The sequence below is a fragment of the Vigna unguiculata genome, chromosome 9 (genome assembly GCF_037176805.1).
Source record: "Vigna unguiculata cultivar grain cowpea cultivar isolate G323 ecotype 2 chromosome 9, ASM3717680v1, whole genome shotgun sequence".
NCBI classification, from domain to species: Eukaryota; Viridiplantae; Streptophyta; class Magnoliopsida; order Fabales; family Fabaceae; genus Vigna; species Vigna unguiculata.
Window position 1 is genome coordinate 12830112 of NC_140800.1, and position 24429 is coordinate 12854540.

Consider the following 24429-nt stretch of genomic DNA (forward strand, 5'->3'; position numbering starts at 1 on the left):
AAAAATATTCAAGTAACATTTATATAAAAATTAATTTTTGTATCAATTTGATAAGATGAAATTGCTCCATTAAAAAGAATAGATAGACAAAATAAAAATATTTTATGTCATATATGTTTTTGGGATATTGACTTCGTTTTTTATTGATGAATTCAGTGACCATTTGGGCAAGGTTTCATCGACATTCCACCATAATATTTATTAAATATTTACAGGGAACTTAATAAGAATTGTGACGATTGATACTCACCGATAAAATAAAGGGGAAAGCGCAAATTAATCTCTTTACGTTTGCATCATGTGTGTGAAACAACAACCACTTTGTATCTAAACTTAAAAGAGTAGTATCTTGATTCTTATGGTTTTTCTTCTTGTTGTCATAAGTTTTCTCTACCCCGATCAAATCATTGATTAATCTCATTTCATTTGTGATATTGTTAGTGTCTTGCTTAGCGAGTTTTCACATATAACAAAGACCAAAAACAGAATTCACCACTAAATAAATCGTCCCCACATGATGTTATTGTAATATATCTAATTACTACAGTGTGTTACAGTAATGTATCTAACTACTACATCAACTCATTGGATTGATTCTTAAGGTCTTTACATTGTGGAAAAAACCTTTATTAAATTTTCAATTAAATATTAATAGCACCTGTTAAATGTAGGGTGTTCATGGCTTCCGTAGCATGTTAATTCAACCGACAGAAGCATCTTGATTTGAATTAGGATGATATTTGGATAGTATCTAAACCAAACCGTTCAAACCCACTGTCTTTGGGTTCAAGTAATGCATTTTTAACTAGCAAACATAACGACCAAATCACTTATGTGGTACTTTATTTGTAAACTATCATACAAAAAAGAACATATCTGAATATTGTGTTGTATGTGAGCACATTAGGGTACAACAAAATCAATCACAAATACAAAAGAATAATTAAACTCCTAAATTGTTGTAACAACAACACTTATTTATGGGGATAATTATTTCAAATATAACACTCCTCTCCAGGTTAAAGCACAATCTTGCTAAAATGTAATCATGATGAAAGCTTCCAAGAACTTGCTGAGAATGTCGGTCAACCAGTCATTAGAGTTGACAAAGTCACTTATAAATTCCTCTTAAAATAGATTTTTTTCTTAGTAGCAATCTATCTGTGTTTGGCCCGATCAAGAAAGATTGGATTTGATGTATTGCCTATCAGAAATACAACTTGATTGTCACATATAAATTTCATATATTGAATGTCTCCTAATTTAGCCACGTACTTGCATGCAAACGATACCGTAGCACAATTTTCAACCACAAATATGTTATGCTTCTTTCTCCTCAATTAAACGAAATTTCCTCCCATAAGACCACATTACCTAGAAGTGGGTCTCTTGTATGATCATGATACTGCCAAAATCATATTAGAGTAACAAGTAATTTTGGCATTTCCTTTATTTTCTTATATATATGTATCAAACAATATGAATGACAACATCTAACTGATTATCACAAGTGAAATTAAGAAAGTGACTTACCACTAACTATAAAGGTGATGCCAGGTATGGTGACAATGAGATGGTTGAGTTTTCCTACGAAACGGCCCCTTTAACCTTGTTGAAGATTGACATTGGGACCCAAGTATAACTGAGATGGCAATCAAGAACATCAGTCTCAGAATATCGAAGCATATTTTATTGGGTAATGCAAATAAGAAAAGCATTGGACAATTTCACAAGTATTTGAGGGTCCTAAGTCTTTTGTCTAAAACTAAATGAAGAGGTGAGTTTTGAGTCTTTATTATGTCATTTACTAGTGATTATGTCATCAACGTAGATGACATAATAAATGCACCGCCAGTGAATGGAGAAAATAGAGTGATCAACTTTACATCGAGTTATGGTGAAATGTATTAAGGCGGAGATAAAACAGCCAAACTACTAGGCATGATGAGACCACTTCAAACCTCTGGGAGAATGACAAAGCAAACAACAAGACAAGACTCACCAAAAACACTAAAACGTGATACTAATACGGATAAACTTCATGCAACTTACCATGTAACAAGGCATATTTAATATACAACTAGTGTAGAAGTTAAAGGAAGTCTATTAGAGCAGATGATTTAATTGAAAACCGTTTGATCCAATCTTTACTGTATAAACCCAAGCCATTACTAGTCGTGTCAGGAGTTAAGGGAACAAGCTCCCAAATGCCAATGGAGTGTAAAGCTCTCATACCATCCAACATTGCCAAGCACCAATATGGTTAGTTGTGGCTTCATATGTAAACTTAAGAATAGACGCAAAATTTAAAGAAGAGACAGAGTAGGTGTAATGTTACTGGAATGTGTTTTCGTTGTTGGCAAGTAATCAATGGAGGTGGAGCAAAAGCAAAAATTGGAGCCAAACCAATAGGTCCACTATACAAAGGTTTTGTAGTGATTATCATCAGGTACAGTGAAGGAGAGGGGGCAGGTCTCAAAAAAAATAGTAACTCGGTAAAGACAAATATATTGTTGAAGTTGAGGTAAAAAAACTATGATAACCCTTTTGGAGATCTGAGTAACCTAAAAATAAATGCATTCGAGAGATTTGATAGAAAGTTTAAAAATACCTTATTTAAGGTCATGGCCAAAACATGTGAAACTAAATATAAGGAGAGAAACAAGGTAAAAAGTCTATCTGCAATACAAGACATAATAGGAACCTGATTGAAAAAAACAAAAGTGAAGAAACGTTTGGACAAGATGACATGTGAGAAATGCATCATCCCAAAAGTGAAGAGGAACATAATGATGACTTAAGGTACAAGTAATTTCAACCAAGTATCGATTCTTTCTTTTGACAATACCATTAAGTACAATGAAAAAGATGGGGCAGGTGTTGAAAAGGGTAACGCCAGCCAAGATAATATGTTTTTGCAGTTGATGTGCAAAACAATGACAGTCCTTTCACAGTGTGAGTACCCCAAACAATACATTTGATGGTAGAGCTTATTATTTCTTGGTTTGAGGTCATGACCAAAACATGTTAAACTAAAAGACAAGGAGAGAAGGATAAAAATTCTATTGGGAATACAAGAGAGATTAGGAAATCTGACTGTGATGAACTAGTGTTGATAAGATAACATTCGATAGAACAAGACAACCTTCTATTATAAGAGAATGAATAAGAAAATTTATGCGTAATAATTAATGGTGGGCAGCTGTCAGAGACTATTATTAAAGGAAGTTGTTAGTAGTTGTGGATGGGAGAATACAACTGAATAGTTTTGTGTCGGAGGGTTTAGGTTCCTCGAAATATCTAGAAGCAATTCAAGTGAGAACTGTTCGGTTTGAGGAAGTTTTTTTATACAAATAAAGACCTTCTTGTTTCTTTGATTACTGTTTCTTGGTCTTATTAAACTGATCCCAGCTCTATCACGTGTCTTGAGAAACAGATCACTCCAAAAGTGAAGAACATCATCATGCTGGATTATGGTTCAAACAATTCCAACCAAGTATTGATTGGCATCACCATTTTGTTGTTATGTGAATGCAAAACGTTAGATGAATAATACTTAGGTCAAAAGGACTAAAACATGAAAAACAAATTTTCACAAGCATTGTAAATGTGTAAAAGTAAAAGATACACCTTTTTAAAGGTCAAGGACTAAAAGGGACGTGACAAATTTGAAGGTGCTAATTTTCCCTTTTCCCTACAATATAATAGTTAATTTGACTATCACACACAATCAATCATTGCAATATGGAAAACTGAATTTTGTCCAAGTTCAATCTTGTGTTTTGGGTTCAGTGAGGGGAAAGAAATATCACGAACCACTTCGGAAATAAGACATTTTCACATAAATTCCAGCTACTACTATGAAATATAATATTGATAATGCACTTAGATAATATGCAGCCCAAGATCATACTTCATACCCTAGTTCTTTAATAATTCAAAAAGAGCATCTAATCCAATAAATATAACATAATACGTCAATAATGGGAAAAGAAAAATGAAAAAAAAAAACTTACAAGGGGACGTTGGAAAGGAAGTCATTGGTTGGTCATACAGCTTTCCTAAAACTTGAAACAGCCGACATGAGATGCAGAAAGAGATGAAAGATGCTTGGCAACCACACAAGCTACTCTCAGAAAACCACCAAATAAGCAACTAAAACACGAAATTAATTGACTACACAATCCAGTAGGCAATCCATAAACTTGAGCAACTTAATTGCTCAACAAAACACTTTCATCATCACAAAAGATGATATAAAGAAAATTGTATCAAAATAAAACCTTTTTGGGTTTTGTTCCTTCAACTTGTCAAACATAATTTCGGACATAAATTCCTGCCGATACCTTAGGCAAACTGTTTGTCTGACAGTGAAAATGATACTTGATACAAACTCAGATATGTACTTGATGATTAAACAAAATACAGAACCAGAACTAATAATATGAGCTTTAAACAAATAAAGCGTAAAGGAAATTCTGAAAAAGAAAAGATATTAGAGAAGGTGGCTTCTCTGCCCTAGTGGCCTCATCCACACCGCTACCCTTTCCCTAAAAAGGGCATACTCCTTGTAGCACCAATGGATTCAATAAGTTCTTGCCTATAACCATGTCCGCTTAATAGAAACTATTAGATATAACGGGCTTATGCCTATCTCTTTGTATTTTTTTGTTATAAATACATAACTTTGTGTGCTCTACACACATTAGGGATTTGCCTGTACTTCTCTTTTATTTTAACATTGTCTGTAGAGCTAGGTTAAATCCTTGCCTCCTACGTAAACCCTCTGTTCCTCGTGCTAAATTTTTCGTCTGGAAATTGTTCATCTTTTTTTTAATTTCTGGCATTGTTCTTAGGTGTTATTTTTCCAGTCATCGTTTTTTGCCACCAATGTACTACCACCGCCCTGTCTATTCCCCCTATTGTGCCATCATCCTTGTCACTATCGCGTCTGGACTCGCAATACCACAGTTGTGATTGTCCCAGCTAGGCAACCTCCACGCCGCAAAAATCACTAATCAAATCTTTGACATGCTTGCACGTCCTCACTGGTGCCTATAATTTTGTTTATTGCACTTCCAAGAGATTAAATTATCACCAATGAAAACACCATATTTGGAAGCAGATCTTCTATTAGAACCAAAGTCTGTCCAATCACATCTGAAAGCTAATATAGGGATTTTCTATTTTTTCAGAAAGCACCTAGTCTAATCATAATTATTACCAATGAAAAAATTGTATTTTTTTTTAATAAAGCATCTCTTGAACTCTTAACGGAGAACTTGCCGCCCTAGATGCAGAAAGTAATATGGATGCCCATTATATAACACAACTTTCTTTTCAACTTTCTAAATCAGCGCATCATATACCATGAAAAGGAATAATAGCTAACAAAAATATGAAAAACAGGGAACCTAGCCAACTATCAAGCCTGTAACAGCAACAAGCCATCTGGTAGAATATCATTTATCTACTGCAAACTAAAGCACAAGGATAATACGGAAAACCATTGGTTCTTACAACCCAGTCAAAAAATAAAAAATAAATAAACTGCCTTAATATTGAAATTTTCTGTTATTATAGAAACCTCAGAAAAAAAAATCTTAAAGCTTTTAGTCACAAACAATCCTACAATTTTCCTTTCACCCAATCAAATGGTGTTCTATCTTCGTATCAGTAGGATATCATTAATCATTAATGTAATACAAAGAGAAACATAAGAATGGTTCCAATTTCCAAATCACAGTATTCTCTCATTCTCAAGTTACATTGCACTCGCACTCATAGAATTACTACATCATCAATCAGAGGAACAAAACAAAACTAATACATCAACAAGTATCATTGAAGAAAAGAGAAATAGAAAAATAAAAGTTAAGTTGATCATGAAATTTCTTGAAAAGTTTCCTTATATCAATTAAAAAACTCATGCAATGGATCATGAAGGATTGGGATGTAGAATTCACCAAGATGTTCCTTGGAGGCATTATCACCTAGAAGCTAAGTTCAAGGAGGGATCAACCAAAGCAGAATTTGCAAACAAGGTTGAACGCTACAAGTGCAATTACTTGTTAAATTGAGATCTCCGCTCAATTTGTGTGAGATCATCAGAACAGAAGGATGTGCATATTGTGAACTAGAAAGAAAAGGGATTAGGGTGGGTTCATAGATCACACAATTAATCTTGCTTTTTACCCTAGAACATGTGAAATTTGGCTTTGGATTAAAAGTACTTTGGTTGCAGATTTGCAAAGAACTGATCTCTTTAATCGGTTCGAGTTGACCGAACTGGACATTAAATTAAAAAATGGGTAGCATTAAAAGCCGAAATAAATGAAAAATTGAGGTCACAACAGATTTTCCTGTGTCTATAGGTTTGTACCAATGATCAATTTGAACCCTAATCTTTTTACCCTGAGGCTTGTTTGTAGACTTGCCAACAGAGTATATCTAGGTGTCAATGGCATGCTTCTTATAAATAATGTAATCTTAGTAGGAGTGTTGAGAAAGGAAATAAATGGAAAAGTTAGAACTTTAGAGGTGTGAGATAAGCTTTGGAACCACAGGCAGAGTATAAAGAAAAAGAACATCAATCTTAGGTTAGACAAAAAAGTTGGAGATCAATACCCTATCACATAGTCACATAGTTTAAGTATTTTTTTTACATAAACTGACTTTGAATAGAACAAAACCCCCCGGAACCATGTATATGAAAAATATAGCAAGAGAAAGAGGGTATTTGAAAATATACCAAGAGAACATATAGGCAGCACTTGAGTGAGATCAGCCACTGAAACTAACTGAACAAATGCATAATTTAAAAATAAGTGAGATTAGAATTTAATCATTATTTCAGAAATCTAACTCAGGCATGAGTTCGCACTAGTATGTAAATACATGGATTGGTTAATGCACGGTTACTTTGGACTCTGTTATGAACACCTTTATTACATATATTCCAATCAATTTGATCTAATAAACAGAAAATGAATGATGTTACTCTCAATGTGTTTTCTACCAGGCATAGACTTTAAAGAAACTCCTGATTGTGTGATTTTATAGATGAGAATTCCATGCTTTTTTCTTAAAAGACAATTCCCAAAGACCAATTCTATGCATTCCAAGAAGTCAAAATAGTAGAAGAAGCAAAAGATATGCAAATATACGTTTAACATTGTAATACCTTTTGGAGAATCCTCTCTGTTTCAGGAAAGAGAGGCAACTGGCTAACTGCTTTCAATCCAGCTTAGTCCGGGCATTTTTCTCATACGTCCTGTTATTTTATCCCTCAACATCTTAACATCATCCCACCTCCCATCACCCGCGTATATATTAGAAAGCATAACTCTGTATACATTATCGGTAGGATTATTTGCAAAAAGCTGCTGTGCTACAGTTTCTGCCAGCTCAGAATTTCCGCGAGAATTACAGCAAGATAATAAGGCTCCCAGGATGGCCTTGTCTACAGGTTCTGGTAAAGACCGGATCAGACTGTAAGCCTCTTCCAACTCCCCAGAACTTCCAAGGAGCTTCACCATGTAAACATAGTGTTCAGCCCTAGGTCTGATGTTAAATTCTTCCTCCATTCTCCGGAAAATCTCGCGACCATCTTTGACGAGGCCACCATGACAACAGGCAGAAAGGAGAGAAGAGAATGTGGCTTCATCAGGTACCAATCCTTTCTCCAGCATCTTTTCAAACACCTTAAAAGCCTCATAAGCATATCCATGCAAGCCAAAAGCCAAAATTACAGAATTATAAGAAACAACATTCCGCTCTGGCATTATCCTGAAAACACTAATTCCCAACTGCAAACAACCACACTTTGAATACATATCTATTAGAGCAGAGGAGACCCTGACATCTAGTTCCAATCCATGCCGAAGAGCATATCCATGTACCTCGCACCCAAGTCCTACATTTGCCGTCCGAGCAATAGAAGCCAATACACTGGCAACCAAGACAGTATCTGCCTTCCTGTCTTCCATGTTTAATTTCCAAAAAAGGTACAGCACTTTCTCAAACACCCCAGCCTGAGAATACCCCATAATAAGAGCAGACCATGTGACCAAATCAGGATTCAAAATACTGCAAAAGACTCTGTATGCATAATCCATACACTTACATCTCGAGTAAAAACTCACCAGCAAACTACTAACATGAGAGTCAGCATCAAGCCCACTCTTTTGACTTAAACAATGTAATCCTTGGCCAATGCTCAGCACCCCAGAATCTACAATACCCACAAGCAACCCAGCCAGGGTATATCCATCAGGCTTCTTCCCGACAAGTTTCATCGCACTAAACATCTGCATCCCCACATCCCATAGACCAGAGCTCCCATAGCCAGAAATCAATGAATTCCATAAAACTATATCTGGTTCAGTGATCCTATTGAACACTCTACGCGCTTCATGAACAAGACCAAGTTTTGAATAAGCAGTCACAAGTGCACTGCAACAAACAGGGTCCAGTCCTAATCCTGCAGCCACAGCACCTCCATGAACACGCCTTAGCATACCGTAATCAAAGTTGTCAGCACACGCACGTATAACACAAGCATAAGTGTGACCATCAGGACTTATGTCAGCCCCAAGCATGGTTCTAAACAGAGAGATTGCGCTGAAAAATCTTTGGGACTGCGCGAAAGCTCGAATCATGGAATTCCAAAGGTAGACACTTCGGTCGGAAGTTTTGTCGAACACATGATGGGCCGAGTTGATGTCGCTGTTGACTGCATACTGCCTGAGAATTTTTGTTGCGTAAAAAGGGTCTTCTGAGAGATGGGTCTTCAAAAGGAATGCGTGTAACTGCTTCACCCTCAAGAGGGACCTACAAATGTTGCTGAGTTCGGAATGAAGCCATTCAAACGGAATGAACATTAAGATTACAATGTTAACTTCTGACAGCAACAAAGACAACACTTGTGAGTTGGTAAGCATGAGATTTTTTATTTTTTTTTTTGCATAAAAATAAAGCTTGGTGAGAATCGGATTACCAGGAAGGTGGTGTTGGTGTTTATGCATAAAACAGAGGCGCTGGTCGGCAAAAATGGAGTCTGCGCCTTCGGCGAAGAGGGAGACGGGTTCTATTGGAGTACTTGAACATTTTGTAGCTGCAGGTGATTATGGAAATTGTTGCATGCAGTGAAGGATTTGATGGAGGAAAGGAAATAGAAGATGAAGGCCATGGGTCTGAAATATAAAATAATTAATGGAGGAGTTGGGGATTGTGAGAGACAAACAAGTCACATAAATGACATGTAATTTAATTTAAGAGGAAATCTTGTTAAATTAGCCGTTCAATGATCAGATTCTTATTTGCATGTAACAGGTAATGCAGGTATATTTATCGAGAATGGACTTTTATAGATGTATAATGATATTATGATAAATAATTTTTCATGTTTCTTTGTAGTGACTTATTTTAAATTTGATATTTATCGGAAATTATAATTATATTTGTTGTGAATGTATTTTTGGTACGAATATGAATAGTGATATTATGAACAATGATCACGAACTATTCATGTTTTTTTAATGAACTTTTATTTTAAATTTTGATGTTTATCAGGAATTGTACTTATTAATATTGAATAATATTGAATGTGGATAATTTTAAATTGTCATATCAAGTAGAATAATTTTTTTTTTTTTGTGTACATGAGCTTGTAAATATATGACTAAAGAGAGTTTGCAAGTTTTACATAAAAAATTTATAATGTTCATAACGAATGAGTTGGAGCAGTAAAATTTTTATTTTTTTTTAATATTAAAAATTTATATTTATATTATCATTAATCTTTAATATTATTACTATATTTTATTTTTTTTAACTTTTTTCTATATTTGTGTATTTTAACTTAAATAGTTATTTATTTTTAAAAATATAGATTTAAAATTAAAATTAGATTTATAAAAAAGTTAATTTAGAAGTAAAAATATGAATTTAGAAATGGATTTGGATTAAAACTGGATCCAAATTTCTCGATTTAGATTTAGAACTTGATCCAAATATTTGGATTTAAATTTTAAAAAAATTCAAACCATTTCACAAGAAAAGCATATTTGGATTCACTATCTGATCCAATTTTCTGGATCTGGTTTAGATCATCCAAAATTTGATCCATGATCATCCTTACTTAAAAGACATACATTATCCATTGATAAGTGAATTATTAGAAGAAAACAATGTACAATGGTGAAAGTTGTTTGGGTAGAATTTTCACAAAGTGCTAATTTTCATTTTGTTGAGATAAGACATAAAGATTTAGAAAGTAATTAAGTATGCATCCATGCATGAGTTTACAATTTGCTGCTACATTTACGAACAAACATTGAAGTTGGAAATTGTGTGAGATGTTATTGCATGCAACTTAGTGTTAGAAGAAAAAGGAAGATCATATCTTTGAGCCAAAAGGATAGATGGATAGATGAATTCCAATTGAAGTTAAGGTCTATGCAAATCTTATCTAATGGTAAGTCATTTATCCTAATACAACACTTCTCATTTCCATGAATCAATTTTTCACATTCTTTAGAGACCAAAGTGTAGTATTATGTTAGAGATAGATTTACATTAGTCATTCAAGTTGTTTAATAATCTTCTTATAGAATCACATATGAATTGCATAATTTATATTATACTTGTAGAATTTATACATAATTTTTAAGTGAATAGTACTTAGAACTATGTATCACTAGTGTAAAATAGGCTTTTTATACCGGTTAAAAAAAGGCTTTTTATACCGGTTCTAGCATCGGTATAGATGCAGGCGGTATAGATGGTTTGATCTTTCTACATCGGTTCCATGGCAGGTATAAAAAAATTATTTTTTATACCATTTCTAAAACCGGTATAGAAAGTCCTCTTGAAAATGAAAAGTTATGTAAGAAAAAATGACTTACTATACCGATTATAGTTCCAACTGGTATAAAAAATTACACATTTTACACCAAGTATGACCTCAACTGGTATAAAAAGTGATTTATTATTTTTTTTATGAAAAATTCGTTTATGCTTCTTACCACATACCAAACCTGTATATAATTACCCAAAACATCAAAAAAACAAATCTCATTCAATCTAATATTTACATGAAATTGAATGTAATGTTTATATGAAATATAATACTACTCCAAAACGAATTACTACATAAGTCATAAAACACCTAACATCATCTTATATATTGTATATAATTACCCAAAACTTCTAGAAAACAAATCTCATTCAATCTAATATTTACATGAAATAGAATCTAATGTTTATATGAAATATAATACTACTCCAAAACGAATTACTATAAGTCATAAAACACCTAACATAATCTTATATACTGTATATAATTACCCAAAACATCCAGAAAACAAGTCTCATTCAATCTAATATTTACATGAAATAGAATCTAATGTTTATATGAAATATAATACTACTCCAAAACGAATTACTATATAAGTCATAAAACACCTAACATCATCTTATATACTGTATATAATTATCCAAAACATCCAGAAAACAAGTCTCATTCAATCTAATATTTACATGAAATAGAATCTAATGTTTATATGAAATATAATACTACTCCAAAACGAATTACTATATAAGTCATAAAACACATAACATCATCTTATTTAAACACCTAACAACAGTTTTTATTGAATAGAAGAAAAGAAAGTGGCGAAAGAGAAGTGACATATGAGATAAAGAAGGACAAAATTCACAAGTTAAATTACTAAACAATGAGAAAAGCCAAATTCTTCTACTCGTCAATTTCTTAAAATAAATAGGAATCCTTATGAATCAACTGAAAGAAAATAATAAACGAACCATGGAGATTCAAAATAGATGGGTGAGAGAAAATTATTACCTTAAAAGTGAGTTTTGTGAAATGAAATTAAACAATAAACCAAAGTCTAAAACATGAATGATGTGTAGAAAATAAAAAACATGTATGATTTAGTTTGAGTACATCAGTATATGAATAAACCACTGCTAAAGAAGAAAGAAATAATCAGATCCATACCAGAAAACTAAATCAGAAGTCAATTCATTACAAGTATAGTAACCACCGAACTGACCTTGGAAGGATGCACAGAAGATCGATATTACCTATCCAAAAGTCTTCCCAAGAATGAAAACCTCTGCAAAACAAAAACTAAAACCTCTTCAAAACAAAAATGCTTCTACTTTTACATCCAAATACGAATTACATTCCCGATTAAATCAAATAATTTTTTCAAATACTTTTAGAATGAGATTCGTTGGATGCAATGTCATTCGCTGGAAATGAGGTTTAGCACGATTTTTCTTTCTTTCTTAAATTAGACTTTGATAACTTTAAAAGTTACCTTATACTGATAAAAGAAATTTCCCAAAAATATGTACATAATAATTGAATAACACGACACGAATGAATAAAGTTACTCTCAAATCAAATCTCAATAAATAATAAAAACCTTACAAATCCATCACGTGATGTGTCTAAGCTCCTCCAACATGCTTTTTTTTTCTCGGAATCTTGACTTGGTAGTGAGTAATACTAGAGTCTTGAATTTAACTAAAGTTTAAACATGCCTTAAAAGTAAGCTGGTTTAATTTTGAAAGAACATATATAAAATATTTCAAAAAAAAAGAAAAATCTTCGTGCCTTCGAAAACTAAGAATAATTATAAATATGTAAAACGTATAAACATTATAATTTCTTAGAACTAAACAAATTATCGTAACTTAAAAACGAAATGATCGTAATTTTCAAAAGAAAATAGACATAAATGAACATAACTTCAAAAGAGGAGAGTGAAGCATTATACAATAGTCAATGTTGCTTCTTACCAAAAGGATCTTCCCTTCTTGTGCTGTCTCTGCAGAAAAAGAAAACAGAAAAAAAGAGAGAGAAAATAAACAAGTGAAGAACAAAGACAAACAGAAATAAAGTTGAAGTTCCTTAAAGAGATCATGAAAGTTTGCACACTGACATAAAAGGTGACGTGTGTCATCAAAGATATTAACCTCATTTATTAGACATTCGATTTTATTTTATTTTAGTCAGCAAACCAAAACAAAACATTGCCTCACTTTCTCACTGCTCTGTGTTTTACCTTCTACTTACGTCTATCAGAAAATATAACAACTCGATTTCCCCATCCCCAATCTTCCAATCTGAGAAACTAAATAAGTCGACATAAAGTAATTCAATAGAGGTGACACTTCAACACACATCATGTAGAGAAACTTTTAAGCTTAAGCAATTGGGAGAAAACAGAGATACGTTTGTCTGACACATAGGAAAGAAAAGAAAAATAACATAAAAACAAGTAGGTAGAGTACAAAAGCAAAAGCAAATAACTAAATTTGACAGATAAAATAATTAGAGTAATTATATACAAACTTATTGTTTCACTAATACTTACAATTGTTTGTATTGTCTCTCTTTTCTTATAGCAACGTATGTGAAGATTGGTATGAAGGTTTTAATTAAAAGATGGTTGAAATTCAAAAAGAGGCTGCCCAATTTAATGGTGGGAACAAGAAAGGAGACTCAGAACTCTGTCCAATTTAATGTTCAGCTGTTGAGAGAGCCAACACATCGTTTCGCTTATAGATTTGTTTCTTCTGTCTCTCTCCTTCAGCGCTTTCTAATTTATGTTCTTCACTCTTTCATGCCCTCACATCATAGTACTACTTCTACTCTTGCATTTATGCATGCATTATCAATTATTAACATTCATCATCAACTCCACTTTCCTCTCATCATCAACGTTATTTCAACAATTATGAGTCATTGATTGGAAGAAAAGACTTAGATAGGAAAACCTGCCACTACTTTAACACCAAAAAAGAAACCTAGTGCAATGGCCACACTTTTTGTTTAGGGCAATGCATTTCAATTATCAGTTCTAAAGATTTTATCACACTGGCCTGGCAAGAAGCAAATTAAAAAGAAAAAGGTTTATGGTGTGCGGTGAAAGGAAAGTAAAGGGAATCTTTCTAAGATATAAAAATAGTTTATATCTTACGTGAAAATAGTTCAAACTGATTTATTCAATTATAAAAAAAAAATTAAAATCCAGGTGCTTATTATAACCAACTCATATTTGGGTGGTACGTTCATGAAGGGAACACACTCTACACACCAACTCATACATTTTGACATATACAATAAAGTAGTATCACAATTTTCTTGTTAGTGTGTCTCCTTTTGGTGAATTTTCGTAATTAATTAATTTCAAAGCTACTACTCCTAAAATGTTTCTGCCAGTGCACCTATTAATCTAGGAGGGAATTCTGTGACTCTGAATGACTAATTTATTCCATGCCTCGTTTAAGAAATTTCATTTCAAGTTTGAAAGAGACTACAGAAATCACGTGAATTTGAAAGTGATCTCCATGATGTACATTGAGTCCATTATCTTCTTTGGGCCTTTGGTCCTTAACTCATTTAAGTTTGATACTGATATTCTAACAGTTCTTGTTTTGTTCACAAGAAAAAAAAAGCAGTACTGGTAAGCCAATTGAAGAAATGGTGCTTTAATAATGCGCAACTAAATAATGTTGCTTCCTAAGTTCGATTAAAATTAGAAGTTTCTATGGAATTATTTTTTGTATTGACATTCTATTTGAAATTTGAAAACAGTCACTACATATAATTGTCTGATAATCTCGAGAATCACACCTTTAGAGATGAACACAAAAGGCTAAAACATATCTTATGGAGAGCAACTCAGAAGTTAGTCATAAAAATCTATTGGTCTATTTGGAAAAGAAAAAAAAAAAACAGGAAAAACAACACAAATAATGATTCCTCTTTATTTGATGAAAAATAAAAGTTGACTTTATAAACAAAATATTCTTCTCTTTTCCATTTTGTTTCCTATTTGACAACCAAAGGAAATGTTATGACTCCCACCCAGTACATGAGATCAGTGTGTTTTCTCTTCATTTCTGCTAATAAAAAGGAAATGAGAGCACACAGAGGAAGAATATTCACTAAATACAATCCAAAAGAAGAAATAATTAAGTAAAATATATTTAAATATACAAAATAAAGCAGATGAAAAAAATCTAGAGAAGCTCTACTCCTGAGAGAGAAGACTTTTGATAGTCTTTATCCAAGTAAGCCTTTAGTAACAGACATAACTAATGGATTTCATATAGTACAACCTATGATCAGAAAACAATAATCAAGGAAAAAAAGAAAAATGATTGATCACAACTATTAAATTTCTATTAGAGATAGTACATATTTGCAATTAAGAGTGTTCTTTACAACTATATTCCCTTCATGCTTAAATATAGCAACAAACATCATGCCACCTAACCCATTGCACGCATAATTTGGCCACAAAGTTTACGATTATTATGTAATCCTTGCATGTCTCTGCTTTCATTTTATGCTGCAAGAGTTTTGCTGCAAGAGTCACACTCTGCTACTCTCAAAACTTCAGTGTGTAGTTCTTATAATTTACAAGGAGCACTTTCATTTAGCATGCCACTCTTTTCTTTCACATAGTAGGACTAAAAGGAGTGAACTGCACCAGCAAAGAGATTTTGTTTAAATATGTTTTAGCAACTGAGTTCAATCCATTTAGTCCACCCTCTCCTCTGATATTTTGGTTTTTAAATTAATGGCTGCAACCATGGTTATCAAACTCGCGGGTTGACTCGTACACCCGTACGAGTCTGCGAGTCATGACAGTGTTCACGGGTTAACTCGCATATAAACTCGTTTTTTTTCAAACTCGTAATGAACTCGGAGTAAACTCGTCGACTCGTACCAAACTCGCGAGTTCGAGAGCGAGTCACCGAGTTCGAAGAACGAGACGAATTGACACAAAAACATGTTGTTGGCTTTCGGATTTTAAGCCCAAACCAAAACCCCAATGCCCCAAATCGAAAATCCAAGCAAAAATAGAGATTGAAACCCAACTCGAAAACCCTAATCGAAGAAGAAGAGAAGATCGAACTTGAAAACGTTGACCTATTTCGAAATCTCAGCCCCGGTCATTCACGTCGCAGCTCCGATCATCTCGCACGGCAGCTCTGATCGCCTCGCGTGGCAGCTCCGTCGGGTCGCTGGTTCAGTGGCGTCGTTGTTCCCTTCTTCTCTTTTCCCTCTTTCGAATTAATGACATACGTATATAATATATCTTTCTTTGTTTTTTATTTCATTTTTTTTACTTTTACTGATCATTACATATATAATATATTATATATCTTTCTTTGTTTTTTTATTTCATTTTTTTTCTCTGGCTTTTGTTGTTGTTCTGTTACGTGTATATATATATATATAATATATCTAGTTTTGCTTTTTATTTATTTTATTTCTGGTTTTCTAAAAATTAAATTATTTGATTTTTAATTGATTGAGACTGGTTTATAATGTCTGGAAGTGAAACTGGCAAGATAATGTTGTAGATGATAAAAGTAGAGAATTGGGGTCAAAAAAGTTTAGTGTCTGCGACCTCTGGCATGACATTACTACCTGCCCAGAGGTTGCATACACTAAACTTAGTCTAAACCAAATATTAAAACCAGAGTTTAATAGTATGTCCATGTGTTGGTATCTGTACAACAAAAGCCAAAATATAGGTATTTGGATTGGGCATTAACGACCACACCGAAACCTTTTTATCTCAATTATAGGGTTCGCAACTTGAATATACCAGAGAACTATCCACTAAAAGACCAACGATTAACTTGCACAAAGGAGGCAAGTTCTAGTTGTCTTAGTCTATTTCAACAAGAGTCATCACTTGTCAGGGATCACGATTTCATGATTAGAATTTGGTAGCTGGCTTCATGCAAATTCTGTCAAATCACTAATAATTTTGCAGAATTTTGGAAAATTCTGAACTATTCTCTTGAAGAATTTAGCAGAATCCAAATAATTACTGTTCAATTCAATTATAATATTTCCGCTTCTGTTCAATTCAATTCTAGTGTTTCGGATAAGGAATTGTTTACCAAGTGTAGTCACCTGCTTACGAAGGGTGACCACATTCATTTGAACCAATACCCGAAGAACAGTCTTCAATATGCATACTGTCGCAACCGGATTCGCAACGGGACGACGAACCAAAAAAGAAAAACGGATTTAAAAAAAATTGGGAATCGCCACCATAATTATTCTGAAAAACTATGGAAAACCATAAAAATAAGACAAGTCTGCGTAAAACCAGATTTTGGATCCGGGAGTCGGTCACGCGTAGGGAAGGTGTTAGCACCCTACAGCGCCCGCCCAAGGGCGATACCATTAATTAAAAATGTAAAGTTGATGTAATTTTCAAAATGTTAATTTTCCCCAAAAATAACAAGACAAAGATGTTAAAAAGAAACAAAAATATTTTTTTTTTATTTTTTGGACCCGACAAGGATTGACTTTGGTCCTACGTATTCTCATTCATAATGAGAAATCAGGGATACGTAGTTCTTTAAAAGATATTTGGAAAATAGTTTGAGAAAAATGATTTGACTTTTTTGGAAGTGAACCTGACAAGGACTGGCCTTGCTCCTACGTATCTCACAACGAAGAATCAAGGATCACGTAGTTCTTAAAAAGACTTTTGTTTGAAAATGTTGATGTTTTTATATTTTTGCAAATTTTATATTTTTATTTTATATTTTTATTTATTTATTTTTTGTATTTTTGAATTACTTGGAAATACGTGTCACACGACGCGGGCGGTCGGACAGACACTAAAAGGGAAAGAAAACTATTTTTGGTATTTTGAAAATGAGTGTCACGCGGTGCAAGCGACCGGACAGACACAATAAAGTGAAAGAGGGTATTTTTCATTTTTTAGATTTTTTCTATTTTTTATAGTTTTTTGTGTAATTTTTAATAATTTTCAAATATTTGTTTTTTTTGTTTTTTTTTTTTTAGAAATAATAGAAAAATAAAAAAAAAACGAAAATAAATAATAATAATGAAAAGGTAAATAAATAAATAAATAAAAAAACAAATTAATTAAGAAGGATGAAAGTGGAAAACAAAACATAAGGATACATGAGTAATTGGTGGGAAGTACATGAAGTAAATAAGGTGCAGAGATTAAGAAAAAGGGGGTGCGCAAAGACAAAAAAATGGGGCGTGCAGTGGAGGTGCGCAGAGTACGGATGGAGGTGTGCAGAGTAAAAACTGAAATGGGTGAAAAAAACTGAAAGGGTACAAACAGTAAAAACAGGTGCAACACAAAGGGGGTGCGGATATTAAGGTGGGAGGTGCACATTAAAACCTAATTAATCTTCCCTACCCACATGCATCTCCTCTTCCCATCCGCACACACTGCCCGCGCCGCCGACCATCAGCACACCACCTCCGTCTCTGCCTCGCCGCACCACCGCACGGAGCTCGCCGGCAACACCCATCGACGCCGGCGACACACCCTTTTTTTTTTTTTTGCAACGCGCGAAACCCTTTCTCCCTAGCGCGTTCCAAACCGGGGCTGCACTCATCCTCTCCATGGCCGCGTGGTCTCGCTTGCCGGACGCCGTCGCCAGCGGGTTCAGCCACCTCAAGATCGTCGTCGGTCTCGCCGTCACCGTCGAGGGAAACGCGATGCCGCTGGTGCGCGAGGGCTCCGCGGCTCGTCACCGCGCGACCATCCCTCCTCCGCTCTCGCGACCGCACGCGGCCAGGTTTGAGAACGCCACGCGGCCACACTCCACCGTCGACGGGCTTCGATTCGCCGGCGGCGAGGCCGCCGGCGGGGGTTTCTCTTCTCTTGGTTTTCTGTTTCGGTTTGTGCCAGGTTGATGATGAGAAATGTGAGGGTTTGTGTGCTGTTTGGGATTGGAATTGGGGGTTTGCTCTTTGATTTTTCGCAAGTGAGGGATTCAGATGAAGGTTGGTGAAAACGAAAGCAGATGGCGTGATGTTGGTGATGGTGATCTGTTTCCGGGTTATTGTTTTGGCGTTCATGTTGGGTGCGACGGAGAAGAATAGAGTGGTGTGTGGACTTAAGCAACAATAATAAGGTAGTAATGTACAAAGCAGATTCAATGAATCAAATGAATAACATGCAAGCTCAATATATGTCTACATTGTATTCATTCTCAAGCACAATACAACATCATCAGATTCAAGTAGCACTTACCTCTTGCAGTCTCTCTTAGTTGGTGGCTTCACGTCTCAAAATGGTTTTTTTTCTTTTAATTTTGCCATGCCCATCTATATGAGATGTCCAGAGATATGAATCTCTCCTTTTTTTTCCGTTGGTGCTCTCTCTTTTTTTTTGAATGAATAGTCACTTCCTGCTGCCATCTAGCCATAGCTGCATTGCTACTGTCATGCTGCTGGAGGGGAACTGACATAGAGGATTGATTGACTTACGTTACCTTCCAATTTGTCCCTTTTTTACTTCATCTAACTAATTTTTTTAATATCATTTTTTTTTTTAAAAAAGCAAAACGAAAATAATAAAAGGGAAATAAAAGATAGGATGAAAATTTAAATAAAAAACAATAATAATAAAATAAAATAAAATGAATATATAAAATAAAATACAAACAATAAAATAAAAAGAATAAAAAACAAGATGAAAATAAAAATATGTATATGTATAGAAATAGAAAATAAAAAGTTGAAATAAGATAGAAAGTAAAAATAAAAGTATATGCATATACTATATGTTCACTTTTTCTTTCTATTTTTCTCTTCTCTTAATTATTATCAAAGTCAAAGAAATATTTTTTTTTTTCGGACGAAATTGGGTGTTGACACATACAACCTCATGCTTCTGTTAAAAGTCTAGAGCATGCATAGCTAAGGGCAAAACCTCACATTACATTTTCTGCTGGGATGTTAAGCGGATATTGTTGTAATTCAAGTAATGATCATTGAAGAGATATACAAAGAAAGTGACGAGATACTTTGCGGGATGCATCCCCCACAAACTTTATATCTAGACGGCCTAAAATTGGAGATCACTGGGTACCCTAGGTCACAAGGATCATTGGAAAAAGTACACTTTGATCATAACTTTCACCAAGAAGCTTAATTCGTTTCCTTTTGAGACCACTTATCGTGGTGTATGGATATTTTCGTCCTTGGCCTCAAAGTTGTGGATCTCAACAATATCAAAGATATAGTGCGAATTCTTTTTCTAGGTCATTGTACATATATTGGGGACTTTAGAATGTGACAGTGTTCTACATTGTATTTGCAGTTATGTGGTGGTAGTTAATACAGTAGAAAATTATGCATAGATGTAACTTTTAAAGCCATAATTGCAGTCATCATGCAATTCCTGAGAGTAAAAAGTTTAATGCTGCAGAGGCAGTTGGGATTTTAAATTTTAGTTTAAACAATGGATGGAATGTTGTACTTCGCTTGCAAACAAGTAACCACGTCCTTACAAAGTAATTTCAGAAATGTACTAATTTTTTTTTGGAGCCTATAGATATAAACTTTCGGTACAGAGAAGTAAATCCGCTTACCGTTTCCAGTAATTCTACAAGCAATTTTACTTGATAACACTGAAAATGAACCACGAGTGCTGAGTTTTGTGACGGCAAAAGTAGCTCCATCAGGATTAACGTTATAACATCCAATGTGCATCACTGCAAGATAGGTAAAAAAGACAAACTAAAACATGACAAGAAACATTTACACTTTTTCACCCTTATTAAAGTAGAACCAAGCGAGTACCTTTAGCTATTCCCAGCACCGTACTTGAAAATCCTTGGTACACAAATTTCAAAATTTTACCTCAACTTCAACTCCCATAATGTCGTAAGCAAAAGTCAAAACACTAAAGATGAAGGGCAATACCAACTTCACTAGCAAGATGAAATTGGCTTTTGACTCCATAAAAGTTTATTTTCAGAACGGTACATGAGAAATTCTGACAAAAGTTGTTTCCAATCCACAACTCAACACTAGTCTTGATTGCCTTCATTTGGTTTAGGAATTTTCTTGTATTCATAGCTGTTAATGTCCACCTTTTGTTGCAAAGCCTATCCAACAACAAATAAAAATTAAATCATGGGCAATCTAGACGACGCTGTATTGTTAATGAAGAGGAAAACGAACCTTTAGCTCATCGTCCAAGGAAATCTGTTTTGGATTGTACGCATGCACTGGTCCTGTCCTAGACAATGCTTTTCTTGTTTCAATGATTTCCCACTCTTGATCATCTTTCACCCTTGCAATATCCTTGCTGGGCAGACAAAGTTGCATTATATTTTAGAATGAGGGCGAAGTAAAACAAAATGAGCAATGAAAAAAGAAGGGTTGAGTAACACAAAAAGTCAAATTTTTATACACTGTCTCTACAAGATATTTACATAGTCAAATAATAAGAAATTGTGGTAAACGTAAATTTAAAGATAGTTGTTGTAAAGTAAACAAAAATATGTGTGTGTGTGTGATTGAATGACAGTGAAAAATACAACAAACACAGTAACAATTCTAAACACGTCAACTATTTTCTCTCAAACATAAAGCTTATTGGGCAGTTACTAACCTGCCTTGCAGGAGTTGGGCAAGGCCTAGAGAGCCGAGGACAGTGAGAGAGATCATAGGAAGGCCATATCTCAAAAATGGGCTTCTCCTGCCCCATCTTTTGAATGCTTTCTCAGTTATGGCAGTTCCTTTTGCTGCCCCCTCGCTCTGGACTGTAGTCATTATTATTGGTCACAGAATTCAAATGTTGGCCTGAAATCTCAGCCGAGTGACATGATGAGTGAAAAGAAAACCCAACCGATTACCAATTCATTCATGCCACTGGATTTGGCATTCTATCAAACATGTAATGTTCAAGCTACACACAGAGTCGCAATAAGAAAACATACACGCAAACTCCAGCCACACACAAGCCTCGATGCGATTACAAACTGAAGAAGGCCTCTTTCACGCCAACAATATAGGGTTGTTAACAAACCTTAGGGCTCAGAAGATTGGGCCATTCAGTTTTGGGAATGAAAAATTGTAATTTTTTACTAATTGTTAGAAACGATTTGATCTGTACAGAAAGGGAATGAATGGAAATGATTGGTGTAGGGAGTGATTTACTTGTGTGAAGAAAAAGGGTACGCTAAGAAGGGGAGCATCAGAACAATAAAACTTACCTCTTCACAACTCAAGTCCTTCACATACACCAACGATTTTTGCTTTTTTTTTTTTTGTTTTTTTCGATGTAGTTTTGATCCGAAGAAAAAACTTTTAAATGATATTGTTCTGTTTGCTAAATAATCCGCTCCTATATGCCAATATCTAATGAAAACTTATTACAAATCATACCGATATATATCACGTTCAATTTTATAAGCTTAAATACATATTTAATACTTGTTTTTATTGATTTTATTTAATTTGGTTTTTATTTTTGTTTTGTTGTTTAGTTAGATCTTCATTTTTGTCAAATTTTGGTTAATTTGGTTATTTTTAGTAACCGTGTTTAAATAGTTAACGTTTTTGAACCGTACACGTGTAGGGATGTAAGAAAAATCCGTACCCGCGGATAAAACCCACAAAAGGTAGGAAATAGATATTAAAAATGGATACCTGCTACCCGCAGGTACGAATATTTTTGATACTCACATGGTAACGGCGCGGGTACGGGTATCATAGTATCCGTACCCGTGGATACCCGTACCCGTTAAACTTTAATTCATAAAAATACCCTCACACACACACACATACACACACACACACACACACACACATATATATATATATATATATATATATATATATATATATATATATATATATATATATATTAGTAAAAAATATTCTAACCTATTTTTTTCTAAGTTGCACATCTTGTCTTGTTTTCTGTCTTCATTATTCTAACTTCAAGTATTGGTAGGTTGTCTTTTTTCAAGTACACCCCTTAAAATTCTTCTCTTTCTTTTTTTTTGAAATTTGACATATACATCAAACTCCTATATAGACAACGTTTATGGTATGCTTGTTGTGAAACCCCTTATATGCGTTATTTTTGTTCTATTTAGTCTCAATTTTGGTTAAAATGAATCAATTTTGTCTCTTTCAAATTGACACTAAATTTAATATCTTTTATAAAAATTATACCAATATTTTTCTAAAATTGACATTTTTATTAATTATTTTTGAAATTCAATTATAAATTGAATAAAATTTTTATATTTAATAAGAAAAGTAAACTAATATTTATAAAAATTAGAAATATTCTATTTAACAATTGAATCTAAAAATTATATTTAATTTATAATTAAATATAATAATTTATAATTGAATTTCAAAAATAATTAATAAAAATTTCAATTTTAAAAAAATAGTATAATTTTTATAAAAGAAATTAAATTTGGTGTCAATTTTAAAGGAAAAAAATTATTCATTTAACAAAAATTAGGACTAAATTAAACAAAAATAATGAATATAGGAACTAAATTGAACACAAGAAATAACACAACCACAAACTAACATGTGACACTAACATTGACACGTGACACAATTATAACTTGACATGTGACACAATGACTTGACACGTTGCCAATTTTTATAAAATTAAAATTAAAAAAAAAACAGAAGCTAACACATGACATGTACTGTTGACAAGCGTTAACTATTTAAACACCTATAGTAAAAATGACTAAATTTGACGAAAATAATGATTTAATTGAATACAAAACGAAAATAACGATCAAATTGAATAAAAACAGCCAAAATTGAGAATAAATGTATAATTAAGCTAATTTTATATCTCAAAAAATTTATTGAAACTTATTATGCCTAATAGTTTCTGAAACAGATTTAGATTTAAAAGTTTTTTTTTAACTCATTTTTTGGATTAGATTTCAACTCATCTTGATTTGCTTTTAATTTTAATCCTTTTCAAAAGTGTATATTTTTTCCAAATATATATACACTAATAATATAATTTTATTTCATAAATAATATTTTATATAACATAAATTTCTTTGAATACATTCAATAGTTTCATAATGGTTGATAATTTAAAAATATATATATATATATATATATATATTTTTTTTTTTTTTTTCTTTCAATTCTTTTGAACTGTCTATAACATCATTAAGATAAGTAAACATATTATCTGTATTAAGATTGTATTATAATAAAATATTTAATTATATAAATAAAACAAAAGTATTACATTGTAATTAATGAACAAAATATACAATATATTTGTAAAACAAATCATTATTTTGATTATCATGATTTTGCAAACTTATAGTTCTTTTGCAGAAACCCTCACAGTTGTTTAAATGTGTCTCTTTTTAAAATTCTACAGTACAACTCCCACTTGATAACATTCATGGATAACCATGTCTAGACATTTTTTCAAATGTTTTGTTTCAAACAACATATAGCCAACATTCTTTCTCAGTAATGAAAAAACATACTGTTCAAATTTTTCTACTTCCAACTTTAGATAAAAGCAAATTTACTAATAGCAAATTGGCCACATTTTTATAAGATTA

The 24429-nt window shown here is 33.2% G+C and overlaps 2 protein-coding genes across 29 annotated transcripts; both read right to left on the reverse strand.

Annotated features, from left to right (window-relative positions):
• Nucleotides 1–815: 815 nt before the first annotated feature.
• LOC114163376 (putative pentatricopeptide repeat-containing protein At1g64310) lies at nucleotides 816–19320 on the reverse strand. Of its 27 annotated transcripts, XM_028047683.2 has the most exons (10): nucleotides 15977–16430; nucleotides 12832–12860; nucleotides 12078–12140; nucleotides 8999–9194; nucleotides 8145–8902; nucleotides 7184–8033; nucleotides 6752–6800; nucleotides 4017–4126; nucleotides 1534–1642; nucleotides 816–1405 (listed from the first exon to the last, which is right to left on the reverse strand). In XM_028047683.2, the coding sequence occupies exons 4-6, from the start codon at nucleotides 9024–9026 to the stop codon at nucleotides 7227–7229; spliced, it is 1593 nt and encodes a 530-aa protein (XP_027903484.1). In that variant the 5' UTR covers nucleotides 9027–9194; nucleotides 12078–12140; nucleotides 12832–12860; nucleotides 15977–16430; the 3' UTR covers nucleotides 816–1405; nucleotides 1534–1642; nucleotides 4017–4126; nucleotides 6752–6800; nucleotides 7184–7226. The 27 variants fall into 27 exon arrangements, with proteins under 27 accessions (XP_027903484.1, XP_027903472.1, XP_027903483.1 ...); XM_028047671.2 differs by lacking the exon at nucleotides 15977–16430 and adding an exon at nucleotides 19095–19320 and having other exon boundaries at nucleotides 7184–8902; XM_028047682.2 differs by having other exon boundaries at nucleotides 7184–8899; nucleotides 15977–16426.
• A 927-nt stretch (nucleotides 19321–20247) lies between these two features.
• Nucleotides 20248–21712, reverse strand: LOC114163380 (uncharacterized). 2 transcript variants are annotated; one of them, XR_014984554.1, is made up of 4 exons: nucleotides 21465–21711; nucleotides 21032–21158; nucleotides 20648–20955; nucleotides 20248–20559 (listed from the first exon to the last, which is right to left on the reverse strand). XR_014984554.1 is itself a non-coding variant. In XM_028047686.2 (3 exons), the coding sequence occupies exons 1-3, from the start codon at nucleotides 21623–21625 to the stop codon at nucleotides 20878–20880; spliced, it is 366 nt and encodes a 121-aa protein (XP_027903487.1). In that variant the 5' UTR covers nucleotides 21626–21712; the 3' UTR covers nucleotides 20363–20877. The 2 variants fall into 2 exon arrangements, 1 of the variants encoding a protein (XP_027903487.1); XM_028047686.2 differs by having other exon boundaries at nucleotides 20363–20955; nucleotides 21465–21712.
• Nucleotides 21713–24429: the final 2717 nt, after the last annotated feature.